The following is an 18,719-nucleotide window of genomic DNA, read 5'->3' as shown; positions in this document are numbered from 1 at the left end:
CTTGGTTGCCAGTTGGAGCCTTCAAATAGGAAGTACTTGCAGGTAAGACTTGAGATTAAAAACCTAACACAATTTTCAGTTCTTTTTCTCATTCATGTCTGTGGGTGTGTACTCTCAGTTTCCTGTTTGTGCTACCTTTCCTGCTGCCATGCTTACTATATATGGTGTTGCTGTCTCTGCCATTATGAAATTTAATCCCTGGAACTTCTGTAAGTTGCTATGATCATTGTGATTTATCACAACAACATTTTAGCAACAGAAAAACAATTTTTAGTAACAGAGTATTTACTAATACAAATACTATTGGAAAGAGTATATGATGGAAAAAGAAAAGAGGTGTAGGAATTAAAATACTTCAAATATATTAGATACTTTTATGAAAATGTGCTCATGTAATGTACAAACTTCCACAGTGACTAAATGAAACACTGATCCTTCACTCAAACTAGAAATTATTATTTAATTTTATCCCATTTGAGTTTCAGTATAAATGATTGGAGATGTTAATGACAGTATCTTCCTTTGTTATTTTAGGACGTAAATTAGTTTTCCTCCACTCACAGTGTAATATTTTAACCATAAAGTGTTTTTCTATTATTTTCTCTATTTTATGGATAGCTTTTATTGGTTTCCAATAAATGGGGCCCTATTTAACACCAGAAACTTTCTTTCTCCTTTCGTCAGCATCTCAACAATTTTAGGAGGAAGCAACATATCACTAATAAAAAAGAATAAACAAGTGATTTAAAATTAATTACTACATTGGACGGGACTGTGCAAAAACAGAAAAAATCTAGCAAAAATTGTTTTCATGATAGTCACTTAAACTATAGTTGAGTTGCAGAAATTTCACTTTTATCATAGCCTAAATAAGTCCTAGCATTACTATCTAATTCAAAATATTAATATACCTTACACCAGAAAACAATGTTAACTTTATAAAAATTGTCTTTTTAGTCTGTATAGAGTATATAGTCATCAATGGGTTGCCTACATATTGCAACTAGCAAGACAAATGAAGTTTTCTGAAATATTCTTGTAGTGACTTTTGTAATCTGGTCCACCAGTTTTTTCTCAAACTTCATCAGCCATGCCAAAGATGAATTATGTCTTTCCAATGTTAGCTGAAAATGTTCACAAATAAGAATAGCATCATTCTGCTCAAATGCTTTAACTTGTACAGCAAAAGAGGTTGATTTTATTGATCATCAAACTAAGAAACTCTTTGAAGTCTGATAATTAGTTTTAATGTCAGCAAGCAGATTCAAAGGCAGCAAACCAAAATTTCTCAATCAGGCTCCAATCAGCCCCTTCAGAAGCTCCACAGTATACTTGCCTTGAACTATATAAGGTGGATAAATGAGGGCAATGCTGCTTTTGGCATTCAACTTACTCACGGATAATCTAGCTCATCCTTCTCAGCTGACACAAGACAGAAATAACATCAAAGGGTGATAAACTCTTTCCTGAAAACCAGGGGTTCCATGGTTCATTGGCCACAGGTCCAATCTATCAATCCATTTTCTACACAATAAAAGGTAAAAATTCCATCACAGACCTGTTATAAGCCCCGGCAGGTGGTCTATGACAAAAATCGAATACATCAGCTGGTCAGTATTCACTATCCCTTTTTCTCCAGTTTGAAATACCAGGGGTCAACTAACATGCATATAGCAATCAGGATTTAGTATTAAATTCTTTTGGTACATAAATAAACTTACATATTTTTATGTAAAGGTATAAAAAATTCACTGAAATGTTCATTTTTGCTATGATTCTGACCTTTCATAATAGCTCTGTTATTATGTTTTCACATTACATATTAGCTTTGCAGGTGATATAATAAATGAAACTAGGATAAAATTTACAATCTGTATCCTGAAATATGCTTTTTAATCTTCTTTCTTTCTTTAGGCTCAGTTTGAGTAGTCAGTATATGAAAACCTCCATTTAATTCAAGATTATTAAATTATTAAGCAGAAAGGAAGCAGCACCTTCTAGTTTTAGAGTTGATGTCATATAATCTAGTCAGAAAAGATCCTACAGAAACAAAATAATTGGCAAAATTATTTTTATTGTAATTTTTCTACTGAATTAAAGTCACTGTTATAGGGCAAACACATTTGTGCCAATAAAAGACTCTTAAAATGCTATACTGAAAATCGGGAATTATGAAATTTTCTCCTTAATTTTCTTTCACTATAATACTATTTATCATTTAAATTTATTGTGAAGAAAAAAAGCATGTTTGCCAAGAATAATCAAATCTGTTTTTACTGGAAATTAGCTTATCTTTTAAATAAAGTATCAGCCATAGGAAATTTGAAGAATACATTTTCATGTTAAATGCACAGTCTTAGCATTCACACAGTGACAAAAAGAAATATTTCATGTGTGAATAAATCCTAGCACAAATATCAGCGTATACAATTCATACTGAGATTTTGTATGTCTAATTTTAAAACAGCATTGTCTTGAACCAATTATATTAGCTGAAAATTCCTAGTAAGTAATATCTGGTACCAAGGCAACTTTCAAAAAACTCATTCTGTCAACATCAAGACTGTAGGGAAGAGAACAATAACAAGGTCTGGATTCCTGAGTTATAGTCAGTCTAATGAGACAATTATAAAGATATTCAAGTCAAAGGTATAAGAAGAGGTTCGTAGTTAAAAAGTGAAAATGTTGCAGTATAAATACAATAGTGACTGCTTAGGCTTATTAAAAGTAAACAGAAGTGCTTAATATTTTCCAGCTCCTTCCATCTGACATGCTGGTTGTTAAACTTTTTTTTTTAAAGTCAAATTCATTAGAATGACATTGGCTGTAAACACTTTGTGCTTCCTATTAGGGCCATTTTGTTGTTTTAGTGAGCCAAACACTCGTCATATTCAGCAATTGCATTCCCAATTCAGGTTTCTCTTCAGGAGCCATAGTTACTGCTATTTGATTAAGTTGTACCAGCCAGGATGTTGTGCTTCATTTTTGAGTTTTAAAAATTTTTAAAATCAAATGTATTATGCAATTAAATTGTGCCAAATATTATGCTACTCATTGCTAATGTACTACTTCACTGAGATTCCCCTTTAAGCTTTCAGCTCTATATCAATCGATATTTAAATTTTGAAGTGAAATAAATGAAGTATGGCTTAGAAATGTTTGAAGTCATACAGTTGACAATCACTAGAACACATCATATATCAGTAATTATTAATGACCTCAGAAAATTGTTTTTTCATCACTATTGTTCACTTTTTCTTCATAAATTATCCAATCTATAATTTTATCGTTCAAAATCTCAATAGCTTGGAAAATAGAAAGGGTTATATTCTTATAGATTTACATTACTGACAGAGTGCCTAATTTTGCAATAATGACAATCAAATTTCTTGGACAGACCAATCTTGTCAATATCATTGAAATTTCAAGAAGGTAGATAGTACTGCTGGTTGTAAGAACATTAGCAGTGATTATAATTATAGTTACTGAGCACTGTGATGGACTTATTTATAAGAGCCTGATATTTAGAGGGTGATCTTCTGTATATCTTTTATCATTAAAAGTGGGTAATCACAAGAAGAAAAGTAAGACTATTACAAATTGTAATGTAAGAACAGACAAGAGGAAGAACGTTAAGGCAAATTGAGATATACTCTAGTAATAAACTCCACCACAGTGTACATTTTAATAGGAGGCAAAGTCAAGGACAATTATATTATAAACACTAAATTAACACTCCATTCACTCAAGTTTCAGCTTCAACCTATTTAGCAACTATAAATTAGAGATATGAATATTTATAATACCAAGCCCCATAAAATTATGCATGTCCTTTAAATAATACAAGGGTAGGGATTGCTAATGATATGCTTAGAACAGCATGTGATACATAGTCACTCATTAGATAGTTGGATAAATAAATAAATGATCTCATGAAAACTTAACTACGTAAAGAAACATTCCAGATGATGGATTTCAGAAACCATCAGACTATATGTCCACTGACCATATAGGTATCATTTTCTGGTATAATACCATTTCAGATCATAGGTTTATAAAATAAAGGACTAAGTGAATCTTACAACAAATATGCTTTATCAGGCAATATCATGAGTATATCAGATATCATATGGAGGAGTCCTGCTTTTACATTTATTTCAATGAATTACATCTTTTCTTTTATAGTATATATTATAAAGCCTTTCTTGGCTTCATATACACTAGTCAGCATAGTAGTAACTCCAGTAAAACATTTTCTTCTTTCATTATAAAATTTGTAGTGGGGTAAATACTAAATGATCGCTACTAACACCATCTATTAATCACCTTCTGTGACAGAAAATTGACTGGAGCACTATCCATATTTTAGCAGGAAATGGAATAGCTTTATATAATTTTCTATGTTTGCTTTCTACATTTGTAGTAATAACTACTAATGACTGACATTATATAGCAAATGTACCTGAAAAGAGACTAATAATTTATTCAACCAACATGAATGAAAAGAGTATTGTTAAATTGTTTATTCCTAGGATAGATATTTAGAAATAATATTATTAGAGGCTAGTACAAAATGAACCAAATTTCTGGAAATTTTGAAACAGTTACTAGTGTACTGTAGAAAATGTTCTGGTTGAAGAATTGAACTATACATTTACTTTCATGGTTTTATTTTTGTGATTTCATTGGAAAGTAATTTCAGAACTATTACAAAATTACTTTTATGCTAAGCTTGAAGATCCATGGTTTTAAACCTAATTTTTTTTCTGGGTAAAGTAAATCAGATTTTCTAAGAAGATTCACTCAACTGAAATTCACTTTGCAGTACAATTTTTAACTGGGTCTGTAAAATGATTTAGTCTTAGTATATCACTTTATACTGCCATGGCTATAAAAAAGTTAAAACAGTAATATAAGTACCCTTGAAGAAAAAAATGTGAAACAAAATGTAATTTTATGAAATGTAGTCAGATTTGTTATGATTATTAGAAATATATAATGGAATACATGTAAAGGTGCCTAAAATAAAGAGTAGTACATATAAAACTATATGTTTTCTACATTACACAATAATAAATGTTTTACAGTAGAGATATACCAGGATATAATTGTCAAACACAGCATCCTATACTCCACAAAGAAGTATTTTATGGTTTACTTCAAAGAAACCCTCGTCTTTATCATTACAACTACAACCTAATAAAATGAGAATTCCTATATTTTCTTTGTTTCTAGAATATTATATACAGGAAAACAATAGGGTTTCACCAAATGGCTGAAGAGTGGTATTTATCTTGGAGACACTTATTTTTTAACTAAAAAGTCATAAAATCTTCCCAGAAGCTGGTATTTGAATCTGGAAGCTGTATGTAACTTAGCTTCAGAAAGTTATTTTCATCTGACTAATCTGAAAAGTTAATAAAGTTCCATACTTTCACTTTTTTATTTAAAGAAAGGTAACACATAATATGATTCAAATATAATATTGGGTCCAAATGTTATGAACATAATAAAATGCTGAAGACAATCCTTATATCACTTGTATAAAGGGAAGTGAAAAATGAGGGAAAACATGAAGTGACAAAGATGTGGGGGAAAACAGATAAAGCAATATTGTCAGATGAGGAGAGTAAAAAAGCATGCTCTATACACAGTATCCAGGTAGAAATGACATCATATATATATATATATATATATATATATATATATATATCATTGGAAATGGAAATATGCCAATTTATGAGCAAAGGTATGCAAGGAAGAAACAAAGAAGATGTAGTGATGAGACATAGCAAGAAAGTTGTAGGTTGTAGAAGTGATAACTCCTTCAGTTTCACAATTCACAAAGCCGTAAGGTTTTGTGTCTCACATTTCTTATCATAATTTTTGTTCCTTTTGTGATATCAAGTTGCACTAGATATTATGTAACATTTTGAAATATTTATTCTCCTTTGAATCCTCCTATACTAAATATTTTCTTTATATGATTATACAACTACAAAATTTAAATTACCAATATACCACATTAAGGGCAAGTATCTATGTTTTTATATAGACATTTTGAAATTATTAAACTCCATTTTTCATTGAGAAACCATCATTTAGACAAACGTTTTACTATTGTCTTTCACACAACTGAGCGGAAATATGATATCTCAAAATAAATGATTTCAAATGTCTGCTTCCTTAAATTACAGTTCTAAACAAGAATTTTGATTGTAATATCATAAAAGTGATACTTTTTGAGCTTCTACGTATTTTATCAGTCATGGAATGATCTCTTACAAGACCTTTAGCATTGTAAATTTTAGAATACAATAAATAACATGAGGTTTCAATTATTTTCTTCCTCATACCTCTCTATTTTGTTAGGTGCTGATGAAACAAGCAAGTTTTAGAGGTAATTGTGGCACTTCAAAAGAAGCCATTTTGTGTTACATGAAAATTACAGTTCTTCAGTATCTTCTTGGAACAGATTTGTTCCTAATTTTCAGAATTACAATTTCCTGTACATTTTGGATGGAAAAAGGTTAACATGTCTGAACAGTGCTAAATAACATAGTAGAATTGTTGTCAAAAGGGAAGGAGAAGTCTCAGAACATTTTTGAAGGTTAAAAGCCTATCTGGAGGATAGATTTAAAGGGAAAGCTTCATTATGTAAGGCAACAATAATACTAGAAGATGCTGATATGGATGATACAATGCTAAGAAAGACCTGGAAGTAGGCTAAAATTGAAGGTCTGGAGATTTTAAGTAGAAATTTGTTCCCAGTTTAATTTGACACCAGAATATAAACAATGTTTTTTCCATTAGTTACAAATGGGAAATACTAATGGTTATTGCTTTTTAATAAATTAAATACAAATATAAACAAATAAAGAAGTATAGATTTTTTTTATTTTTTTAACCTTTTATTCTTCTCTTGTTCATTACAGATCAACCACAGTTTCCCCTCCCTGTATTCTTCCCAGTCCCTGCACTTCTTACCTTCTTCCCATATCAACTCCTGGTCTGTCTTCCTGCACACAAAAAAAGCAGGCCTCCCAGAGATATCCACTAACCATGGCCTAACAAGATGCAATAAGACTGAGCACAAACCCATGTATCACAGTTGCACATGTCAAATCTTTGATTTACAATCTGTTCTGACTGCAAGTCATATTGGGACAATGGTGGCACATAATTTGTGGGAGTGGCCATTTCATGACTGGACCAACTTATACCCCATGCCCAGAGAGGGACCTCAACTTTGATACTGCTTGGATGAGTAGGTACCAGAGGCAGGACAGCCCAGACATGCAGAATAGAACCAAACACAACTGGCAAAAAAGTCAATGAAATTAACACTTATGAAATTCTGCTACATTCATAGATTGTGGCCTAGTCCTAGTGTCATCAGAGGGGCATCAATTAGGAAACAACTGGGAACAGATCCAGAGACTCATAGCCAAACACTAGAATTACTATATAAGAAATTGAACGTGGTAGGAATTGATGGATATCTCATGTATATATGTATACGTATATATGTATGTATATATACGTATATATATATGTATATATATGTATATATATATGTATATACATATGTGTATGTATGTATGTGTGTGTGTTCCATCAGTAAAATAAATTTCCAAAATATCAGTGAACCTCAAAATATGCTAAATGACTAAATCAGGCAATACATAAGGAGATACATACTTTATGGTTTTACTTACATGCAATACCTGAACTAAGCAAATCACAGAGATACACAGTAGATTGTGGGGATACCAGAGGCTAAAGAGAAAACTTTTTAACCTTTAAAGTGTTTTATTGTGAGCTGAAGGAAAACTGAGGAAACAGATGATGATTATGATGGCTTGTAACCAATGCCAAGGAATTATGTAATAAAAGGCTTACATGAGAAATTTGATGATATAAATGTCTTATGGATGATTTTAAATAATAAATCAAAACTATCAAGTTATATATTTGAAATAGATGAATTTTTGTTATGTTACTTTTATTCCTGTGAACAAGATACAAAACTCAAAAGATTATAAGAATTGTCATTGAGCTACTATTTATTGTACTTGTTGATAGTCAAAATGGAAGCAGATTCATACATGAATATTTACTTGACTAATAACAGAATTGTACCAGTTAAGCAATAGGGTAGTATTTCCATGGAATAAATAAATGCTACTGGGTCAAAATAATTTGGATTACAACATAAATTTTTATGTACAGTTTGTTTTAAAAAATATGTATTATGCTTATAAACACTTTATATTTTATATCAATGTTAGAATGTATCCTAGGTGAAAAAATCAAGACTTGCAAAGTAAGGGAACTGGAAATTGAGTTCTTTTGTGAATATTACAAATGCATTGTTTAGTATTTAAGTCTATATTCTTGGCCTAAAATGGTAATTCTACATCACATCATTTCCTGAATAATTACACTTCATATTAATTTCCTTTTCAGTGCTTCAACTTATGAAATATTTTCCCTAAGAAGTGTTGGCTCACACTTTGCCTTTTGTCATGAATGTAAAGTCATACACCGTCACCAATTGCTTTGAGTTTATAGCAAAATATAAAGGCAAATCAGATAGTCAGAGTACAAACCAAAACAATAATCCATACTTCTGCTTTCTTGCAAGAAAAAACTCAGAAAACAAAGCAAATACAAACAGTTCCAACATTTAACACATGTGACAGAGAAAGATAGTTAATGTCTAACCTTTATCCACTGGAGATTTGTCTGTTTGAGCTTCTTTTCAAGTTTATCTTGCTCTTCTGGTCTTATGGGAGCACTTACAAGTACTGCTCCTCCTGTTTCATTTAATTGTTTTAGAATTCCCTGGCGCAAGGGCAACTCTTCTGCCAGTAACTGAAACAGACAAATACAACAACATTTAAAATGAATTACAGTGCAACTCCAACTACCTTTGAGTCACCTTTATTGATTAGTCTATCAAAGTGAAGCGACTTAACTGAAGGTCCACTGGCACCTGAAATACCAAATACTTCCACAGAGCACAGAGCTGATGGGCTAAAACAACTGCATCCAAGGAGATAAACTGCTACAGATGACTACATTATTTTGCTCCCTTGAGATGGTTTTCAAGTGAAAAACGTTAGATGACATATAGAACTCTAAAAGAGTACAACAAGCAGTTATTGTAAAAGCATATGCTTTATCAGAAATAGAACATTTGGATTAACTCCATCATACATGCAGGTACTTTAGCTTGTCATAATATACAACAGCATGCACATGAGCAGACAACAAAGTTGTCAAAAATATGCTGCCAGACAATATATATATATATATATATATATATATATATATATATATATATAACTTAATCTAAAAATATGGAAATAACAATGATATGAAATATAAAGTAATTATTATTGACACTTTGTTTAAAAGAAAACTGAAATAGGATATTTAAATATAAAGGACATAAGGCTAATAATTCAAACTTGGAAGATTCCATACTAGAACTTAAATTTATGGTCTTCCATTTAGCATCATATTATTACACTTTCCCCAAGATGCACAAATCTACCAGTGATCATAACTAAATTTTATTTGGAACTGCAGGATCCAACAGAGGAACTACTAAAATCTAATATAATATAAAACCTCCTCAGTTGTTCATATACCCTATTTTTTACAAGGTACATACATTTATTGGTTACAACAATGCATGATGAACTTATCTATCTTTATAGAAAGTTCTACTGTACAATATTATCTAGGTTGTCCAGGAAGAATAGAAAATCAATACACAATTATCCACAAATGAATGTTGCTAAAAATGTCCACACAATGAACTATCAATTCTGCTATATACGGCATTCAATACATTCAGGGAAAACGGACTAGAGTGTCGTCTTTTCTAGGGAGTAGTAGCTTACAAATAGCTCATAAGCTTTCAGTACTGTAATGCCAAAAACATAGTATAATATCTGATATATAGTGTACCTTTAATATTTGTTTACTGATCTAAACAACTGTTTTTCCTTTGTAGTCTATGTCAATGATAGGATATAATTTTTAATTTTTTCTTTGTTTCATAGAAGTAAAGGGTTCATTTGAACTATAATTTGCCTGAGTAAACCAACAGAATCATTGGCAAATAAGCAATTCTCTTTTCATTTTATTTTCTAACACTCTACAATGACAGAAATGGAAACAAGCTACAATGTTTCACATGAGAATTAAATAAAATAGAGTTATAATTAAATCTCATATTTGACATACAGTACATAACTATTAGTTTTCATTCTTCTTTAACCTTTACTTTAAAAATTACAGAGTTTCAAAGACTTACTTTTCTAAAACTAGATTCATAAAAAATAAGTTAGTCATACAATTAGGTCACATTGGTGAGCCAGGTGAATGCTATCAGATATGTTTGAGTTTACATAAAAAACAATGACAACAAAAACAAACAAACAAACAAACAAAAACCTCTTGAATATGCTTTGTGTCTAGTGAACCAGTATGGAATGTGAACAAACGTGAAAAGTTCGATGTTCACATGAAATAAGCCTAAGCTTCTTTTCGTTAATGTAATATCTTTAAGTCATAGCTAAAGTAACATTATTTGACAATGGATGGGGGTTTCTAGGGAGGGGAAATGGGGAAAGAGGATGACATCTGAAATGTAAATAAATAAAATATCCAATAATATAAAAGAAATGATATTCTTTATTAGTGAAACTCTCAGTCTCAGTCTGATGTAGTCTAAAACACATTGCAAAGTCCTTCCCACTTACATATAGATATTTGATTTCATACTTTGCTCTTCAATTTTCAAAATCCTTTGAAATTATTAAGCCTGAAATAACTCTAAAACTAATTATTTAAGTTAGTTTTTTAAATAACTGGTATGCACTTTGCATGTATAAAGAACATGTATGTATCTAAAGATACATGTATCCATATGCATGTATATGTATGTATGTACATATGTATGCATTATATAAGTATGTTTATTTACAGTCATTTGGTTAAAAATGTAAGGTTCGAGAAAAAACATTGTTCAAACCCACAGATAACATAACGGGTAGCAAATCAATGATTCAGTACATTAAAATAGGTTTATATGTGCTTTATACAAATAGGCACTGGGGATTCTAGTAAACAAAATTACCTTGACTTGTTCAAGCTTTTCTTTTAGCTTCTGGTCATCTCCAAGTGGAGTAGTAGCAATGTTATCTGCTTCTTCCAACCAAAAGACAAATTCATTTAAATCTCTTTGAAATTCTGACAAGACATTCTTTTGTTCTTCAGTCCTGTAAAAAGAATAACAAAATTATTGTAAATGACACACCTCTCAGGGATTTATGGGGATGCTGGAGTGATGGAGTTGGTGGGTGGGTGAAGGAGTACCCTCATAGAGGCAAAGGGGAGAGGGGAGAGGGTGGATGTGGGAGGGCAGTTGTGGAAGAGTAATCAGAAAGTGGGATATTATTTGAGATATAAATTAATGAAATGATTAAACAAAAAGAAATCCCCAGCAAACCAAACCAACCAGATGACCAAACAAATAAGGCAACAGCAATTATATTTTTAAAAGCAAGCTACTTAAGAGATAGCCATAATATAGGATTTATCTTTGTTTCATTTACTTTGAACAGTCATTTTAAAACTTTCAAAACTACAAAATTAGATCAAGAAAAATGATTTTAAGACTTGCAATACCCTGTTACTACATTCAGGAAGACTTCACTACCTAGGCAACAGTGGCACTTAGCCTTTGAAAACTCTTGGTCGTGAGGGGCTCTTTTAATATACTGTATGATATTTAGCAGCATTTGTGACCACTATGCATGAGATTCCCAGCTGTGACAAGCAAAAATATATCTTGAGCCCTAATATTTCCTCCTGTTGGAGGTTGGCAAATGTTTCCCTTCTGGGAAACTACTGTAGTCATAGAAATTCAAACATGAAGCTGAATGCTTTAAAGGAGGACAAATTAGAGACTATTTATTGGTATATTAAATGACAAATGTAAAAGCAAAGGGCATAAAATAAAACACAATGCAGAAGTTTCCAAACTACAACATAGTCCTTTTCATTGAAAAGAGACAAACAACAAAAATAACATACAAGGTATAATATTCTGGTAGATGTTTTTATTTATATGAATGCATATATTGTATACTTTTTAATTAGGCATAAATTCACTTTTATATATTAGATTGGAAGACTTATGGGTAGACAGAATAGTTCATATTTAAAATGACATATTTGCTTTTGTTATTTTTTGGGAGATTTAATAGAAGCCTTAAGTGAGGCACAATATACATATGGGAAAGTACTTATATAATTATATAGTTCAATGAAAATACATGTTTTAGATTCATCATATAGAGAAAGAAATAATTTATTATAAGAAATACCTTGCTTCCTTTATATTATCATGTATCCAGTAACATGTCACTTTGATTATTCTGTAATGTAAGCATTATGTAAAAGTAGTAATATCACATATCATTCTTTGTATCTTGCTTTTTGACCAAAATTTATGTTTATAATTCTACATCTTTTGTTGTTTTTTTCATTCTCTTGTATTTATAGTATTTCATAATATTCCATAAGAGTATAATGTCAATTTGTGTTATTTCTATATTTGTATACTTTTAAAACATGGTTAAGAATTTATATTTTCTATCAAGTTAATAAATGATTATTGATAGTTTATTGTCTTCAAGAAAATTTATTGCTAGAAATCATTAAATAATATACCTTTGGTTGAGGATCTTCCATCTGATGAGAAGTATCAATGTTTTTAAGTGGTTTCTCTTTTTCATAGTTTTGTTTACTAGGAGTTTTGAACTATATATGTGGTTTGTCCAGTTTTATTTTTTAAATAATATTTATTTATAAATAATGCTGATCAATCCTCTTCTTAACTCACAATCACATTTTTATCAATTTTACTTTTCTCTTATCAATTTTAAAAGAAAAATAGTTAATTGTCTTTTTAATTGTAAATTTTATGTAGATATCTAATTCTTAAAGAATTCTATACTTGATTTTTGTACAAGACTTCTGTTGAATTAGAAATTATCTTTTGAATTCTGGAAGAATATTTGTAACCATGCCCCAGTTTACCAGAAAGCAATTTTAAACAGGAAGAAATACAATTTTCATTTGAATTTTTTACATTGCTCTTTTACTTTCCAAAGTCTAGACAAAGGTGCAGCAAATCAGTTACTCTTGGGGCAAATTTGGTCTATGGTTTGGTTTTATAAAATTATGAACATATATTTTATTTTAACCCTTCTTGATACCCTCTTTTGTATGTTCTTCTAATACAATAGGTGGACTTGTGTTTCTATTTTTAAATTTTTTTCTTAAATTTCAAATGTGTGTGTTTGTCACCGTGGGTAGGTTTGCATAATAATCCTACTTAAAACTGTCCTCCCTTCAATGTTTCTATTTGCTGTTCCTGTTCTTGGCTTTCTTTTAGTCCCTAAAATTGACACACTTCGTCCTTTTGTTTTTTCTTAATGTACTCTTTATGTCTCACATATGAAATTGTACTCATTTAATGATGGCTTTAGGTGTGGTTATTTGCTACTATATTTTCTTTCTGACAATGTCTATGATAGAACAGAGGCATAGTAAATACATGGTGAGGAAACGAATGAATGAGTCTATCATTATTTCCAATTTTTTTGCCTTCCTATCCTAAAAGAACGTTTCCTATATTTTAAAATATGGATTGTAAAATGTGGTATAATTTATCCCCCATTCTGTGCTATGGTGTTTCATTTAAAGACTCTTGAAGTAGAAGGTACTCAGCAACATCATTCTGGGTATCAACAAAATGGTGGTGGTCAAGTCAGGGAAAGGTGGCACTTAATATGATATCATATAAAGTGTTTTAAAACTCAAGACAATTTTATTTCTCTGACATATTTTTGTCATATGCCTATATTGTACATACATACATATACACATAAGTAAAATATAAATTAAAAGACTGACTTATTACTTAAACATTATCCAGTTTCAAGTCTGGGTGTCCTGCATCAGTTTTCATTTCAATGCAATGGGGACAATGTAAATTTCTAGTAGTAGGAATGCTGCTATCATTGCTTCCATAAACCATATAGGAAAAGGGATTATCTCAGCTGCCAGAACTTTGTTTTAGAATGTGGAATAACACTGTTTACTTTCAGAATCTGGTCAGTATACACTCAAGTCAAGAATAAAATTCCAAAATCTTCTAATAACTCTCAAATTATATTATTGCATGTTTTCACTCTTAAATGTACTCAGCTAAGGAAATAAATGTACTTAATAATTATAATTAAGATGCATATAGTTAATTCTAGCTTGATGTCTTGCCTCTAGCTTCTCTCTGTCCTCTCGCCCCTCTCCTCTTCCTTTCCCCCTTTCTCCACGTGGTCATGGCCTGGCTCCTCTCCTCTCCTCTCCTCCCCTTCCTTCCCCTCCCCTCCCCTGCTCTCTCTCTCTCTCTCTCTCTCTCTCTCTCTCTCTCTCTCACACACACACACACACAAACACTCTCTCTCTCTGCCTCTACTACCCTCCTGACTCCTCCTCTCCCCATGCCCTGAATAAACTATATTCTATACTAAAAAAAGATGTATATAGTTAATTTGGATTAAAATATATAAACATTATTTACATATTTTCTTTTATTAATATTCTACTGTGATTAGGCCTGGGTTTAGGCAAGTCATAAAGCATTTGCGTAACAAGTATAGGCCCTTGTGTTTAATATCTAAAAGCACAAACACAAAGCAATTATAATTAATTGCCTTATGTTATTGGTTACTTTGCAAAAATATTTCTTAAGAATCATAGGAATAAAGTATAAGTAGATATGACATGTTTTACCCTTCCTTTGTTATTAGGTATTAAGTTTAGTTATAATTATTCATTGTAAGAAGACCTTACATTTGTTTATTCATTTTGACCTATATTGTAGATAAATTTATTAGTATAAGATATAGTTAAGTTAATGAGTTTGAATATTCATTGTTGAAACTGTTTTTGTAACACTGCCATTGAAGACAATCATGAGCTATCATCATGAGTTTGAAAGTGCTCTGCATGTTTTTACCAGGTTTTAAATATTTCTCTTTATGCTTACTTAGTAGAAAACTTGTCATAGACTGTAGTTTCTAATAATGAAAATTTTGAAATGTTAACATAAAATTTCTTTAGGTTTTTAATATCAATTTTGTACTGTGCAATATTCTTATTTTTGTTTCTTATTTGTTCATATATTTTTCCCACTGTTCATAAATATATTTATAGAGAATACATGGTTGGTTCTCTTTCATCTTTTAGTTGGTTTTTTTTGCTGCTTTCATTTGTTTTTAAAACAAAAACCAAATTATTTCTTTACTCTTTTCTTCACTGATAGTATTGTTTTTAATTGTGTATATCCTGTAATTATATACATGCTGACTTTTATTAAAAATACCTTTTTTTTCAACAAAGATATGTGTTAATTTATCTTAAATTCATTGGAGTTAAATTTCTTATCATGAAGTATTTCTAGACATTGACATTATTTCCTCTGCAATATCAGTTCTTTATTTACTTATAACTCCTTCTTTTATAACTTATATACTATTGAGTTTCTGTTGTTTAATAATAATTCACTGTGTTTTTATATAAAATATCATGGCATACATCTAATACTTTTACCTTCTGGTGAGTTAGCATCCTCTGCCTTCTTAGCTCTTCCAACTTAAGTAATAACCTATTTGCTAATATCATAAATTAAACCTAAGTGAAGATGAGTGTAATTGTATTAAATCAATAAATTAATTTGTGAAAATTACCATCTTTCAAATGTAATTCTGCTGTATTTTCTGACTATAGTTTGGCCACTGAAAATATTCAGGGTTCATTCATGCACTAAAAATAATTAAGTGTAGCTTATAATTAACCTTCGGTATTAGTTTGAAAGGCAGTAACTTGCAGACGATTTTATAGACTTTAACTGTACACTAATTTATAAGACACTTGAAGGACCTCTGGATAGAAGAAGCCATCCATTAAGAAGTAAAAGCTCTAGTTAAGTGTTTTGCTTCCATCTCTTTACACATCCAAGAAAACTTTTTCTAATGATTCAATTCTATTTTTTATTTAATTTTTTATTGGATATTTTATTTACTTTTCAGATGTTACCCCCTTTCCCCATTCCCCCTCAGAAGCCCCCTATCCCAAGCCCCCTCTTCCTGCTTCTATGAGCATGTGCCTGCACTCACATACCCACTCCCACCTTCTCACCTTGAAATTCCCCCACAATGGGGCACCCATCCTTCAAGGGACCAGGGACCTCCTCTCCCACCTATGCCCAACAAGAACATCCTCCACTACATATACAACTGGGCCCATGGGTCTCTCCCTATGTGCTGCTAAGCTCTTGTTTTAGACCCTGAGAGCTCTGTTTTGTTGGTATTGTTGTTCTCCTCATGGGGCTGCAAACCCCTTTAGCTCCTTCAGTCTTCTATCTCCACCATTGGGAAGCCCATGATCAGTTCAATGGTTAACTGAGAGGATCCACCTCTGTAGATGTCAGACTCTGGCAGACTTGTAAGAAAACAGCTATATCAGTCTCCTGTCAGCATGCATTTCCTGACATCCACATTAGTGTCTGCCTCTGGTGACTGCACATGGGATGGTTGCCCAGGTAGAGCAGTCTCTGGAAGCCCCCTCCTTCAGTTTCTGTCCCACACTTTGTCTCTATATTTGCTCCCATGAGTATTTAGTTACTCCTTCTTAGAAGGACCGAAGCACCCACACTTTGGTCTTCCTTCTTCATGAGCTTTATGTGGTCAATGAGTTGTTTCTTGAGTATTAGAAGCTGTTGGGCTAATGTCCAATTATCAGTGAGTGCATAACCCATGTGTATTCTTTTGTGCCTGGGTTGCCTCACTCAGGATGATATTTTCTAGTTCCATCTATTTACCTAAGAATTTCATGGATTCATTGTTTTTAATAGCTGAGTAATACTCCATTATGTAAATGTTCCATATTTTCTGTATCCATTCCTCTGTTGAAGGACATCTGGGCTCTTTCCAGCTTCTGGCTATTATAAATAAGGCTGCTATGAACATAGTGGAGCATATGTCCTTGTTATATCTTGGGGCATCTTCTGGGTATATGCCCAGGAGCGGTATAGCTGGGTCCTCAGGTTAATGTTATGTCCAATATTCCGAGGAACCGCAGGATGGATTTCCAGAGTGGTTGTAGCATCTTGCAATCCCACCAACAATGGTGGAATGTTCAATTCTTAAAAAGCATGGAATCTTTTAAAATATGAAAGCTCTTGGTAGTCATTTATTATCTTGAGTTTTATAACTCTACAATGTATATAAAAAATGTGGTACAAATATTTCACCTGGACCTTGCTCTAATCTGCTGCTCCAAACGCATGTTTTCTGAAGTTTCAAAAGTATAAACGTAAAGTTGGAAAAGCTGAGATTTGGGTTTAAGTATTCAGATATTTGCAGAAAAGCAAAGAAATACAGTTTTCATTTGCATACTTGTCTCTTGACATAACAATTAAAGTGTGTTTTATGTTGGCATTCATCAGATGAAGTGTTCTTTCTTTGTTTACCTACTTGCTTAATGCTTATGGTAGGATTTATTCTGGCATGTGACCATAATAATAATAATGAATTGGAAATTTAACATTTCCCATCTGCAATTAAATGTGAAATATTTTAATTTTAGAGGCATTTTTTTACAGTTAGCTTGAATTTTTTTTCTAAAAGAATGGCTTCCATTTGAGATGTGGTTCTGTTACCATTTACATCTTAAACATTGGTGAAGAAATTGAAGAAAGTATGCAGCATGATAGGAGACTTGAATACTTAGGAAGAAACAGTTATCAATGTAATTTAATGTAAATTAAAAATGTAAGTACAATATACTGACTATTAAACTCTTAATAAATAGTTCTGCAGGACTGTTATAGTGATAAGAGAAAGACACTGGCCAATCTCCACGATGTTATTTCTAGTGTGACACTGTAAGTAAGGGCATTTATCCAGGACTGTAGGACAAGTGCTATATAGAGTCATATTGAAATTTTTTTTAGTAATAAACCTATCCATCTTGCTTATCCAGCACTCTCAATGAAGAAAATAAACATTAAATTTGTGTGTTTTATATGCAGACATGTGATGATAGATCTCATTTTTTACATGAGAAGTGCTCTCCACATGTTTTAGCCAATTTTGAGATGGAAACGTTAGAAAATAGAGACAGAATCATAGCGTACATGAACACACACAATACTTCCTCACCAACAGTATATATATTACTTTAAAATTGCATAATTTATCATAGACTATTATAACATGTCTCCTCTTCTCTTTAATATATATAACTGTGTCCAAAACTCTTAACATAAATGTTTCATAATAGAATTTTCATCCTGATAGACATACTTCTTTTGCCACCAAGCTCAGTTTTCAAACATGTCATTGTCATCCTCATGCAATCCCTATCATACTGCTGAATTCACGTATAATTATCTGCTAGAAATATTATTCGAATATATAAAATTACATTAGTATTATCATAAGAAGTGCTTATTTTATGGCATATGAGCACAAATTATATGAAGTAACTACTTACCATGCTGTTTTAAAGTATTTATCCTAAACCTTTATCACTCCTGTCTAACTATTGTGATGCCATAGCACACAGTT

At 31.4% G+C, this 18,719-nt stretch overlaps 1 protein-coding gene across 10 annotated transcripts in view; it reads right to left on the bottom strand.

Annotated features, from left to right (window-relative positions):
- Dmd (dystrophin) overlaps positions 1-18,719 on the bottom strand; it is a 1,571,027-nt gene that overhangs the window by 773,891 nt on the left and 778,417 nt on the right. For all 10 annotated transcript variants that reach the window (XM_076918257.1, XM_076918249.1, XM_076918252.1 and 7 more), the window contains 2 exons: positions 11,156-11,297; positions 8,728-8,877 (listed from right to left, as the gene is read on the bottom strand). In XM_076918257.1, the coding sequence (XP_076774372.1) occupies positions 8,728-8,877; positions 11,156-11,297 (292 nt within the window). The remainder of the gene's footprint in view (positions 1-8,727; positions 8,878-11,155; positions 11,298-18,719) is intronic.

The sequence above is a fragment of the Arvicanthis niloticus genome, chromosome X, assembly GCF_011762505.2.
Source record: "Arvicanthis niloticus isolate mArvNil1 chromosome X, mArvNil1.pat.X, whole genome shotgun sequence".
NCBI lineage: Eukaryota > Metazoa > Chordata > Mammalia > Rodentia > Muridae > Arvicanthis > Arvicanthis niloticus.
The sequence above is the reverse complement of the archived record's forward strand: the minus strand, read 5'-3'. Positions and strand labels throughout refer to the sequence as shown.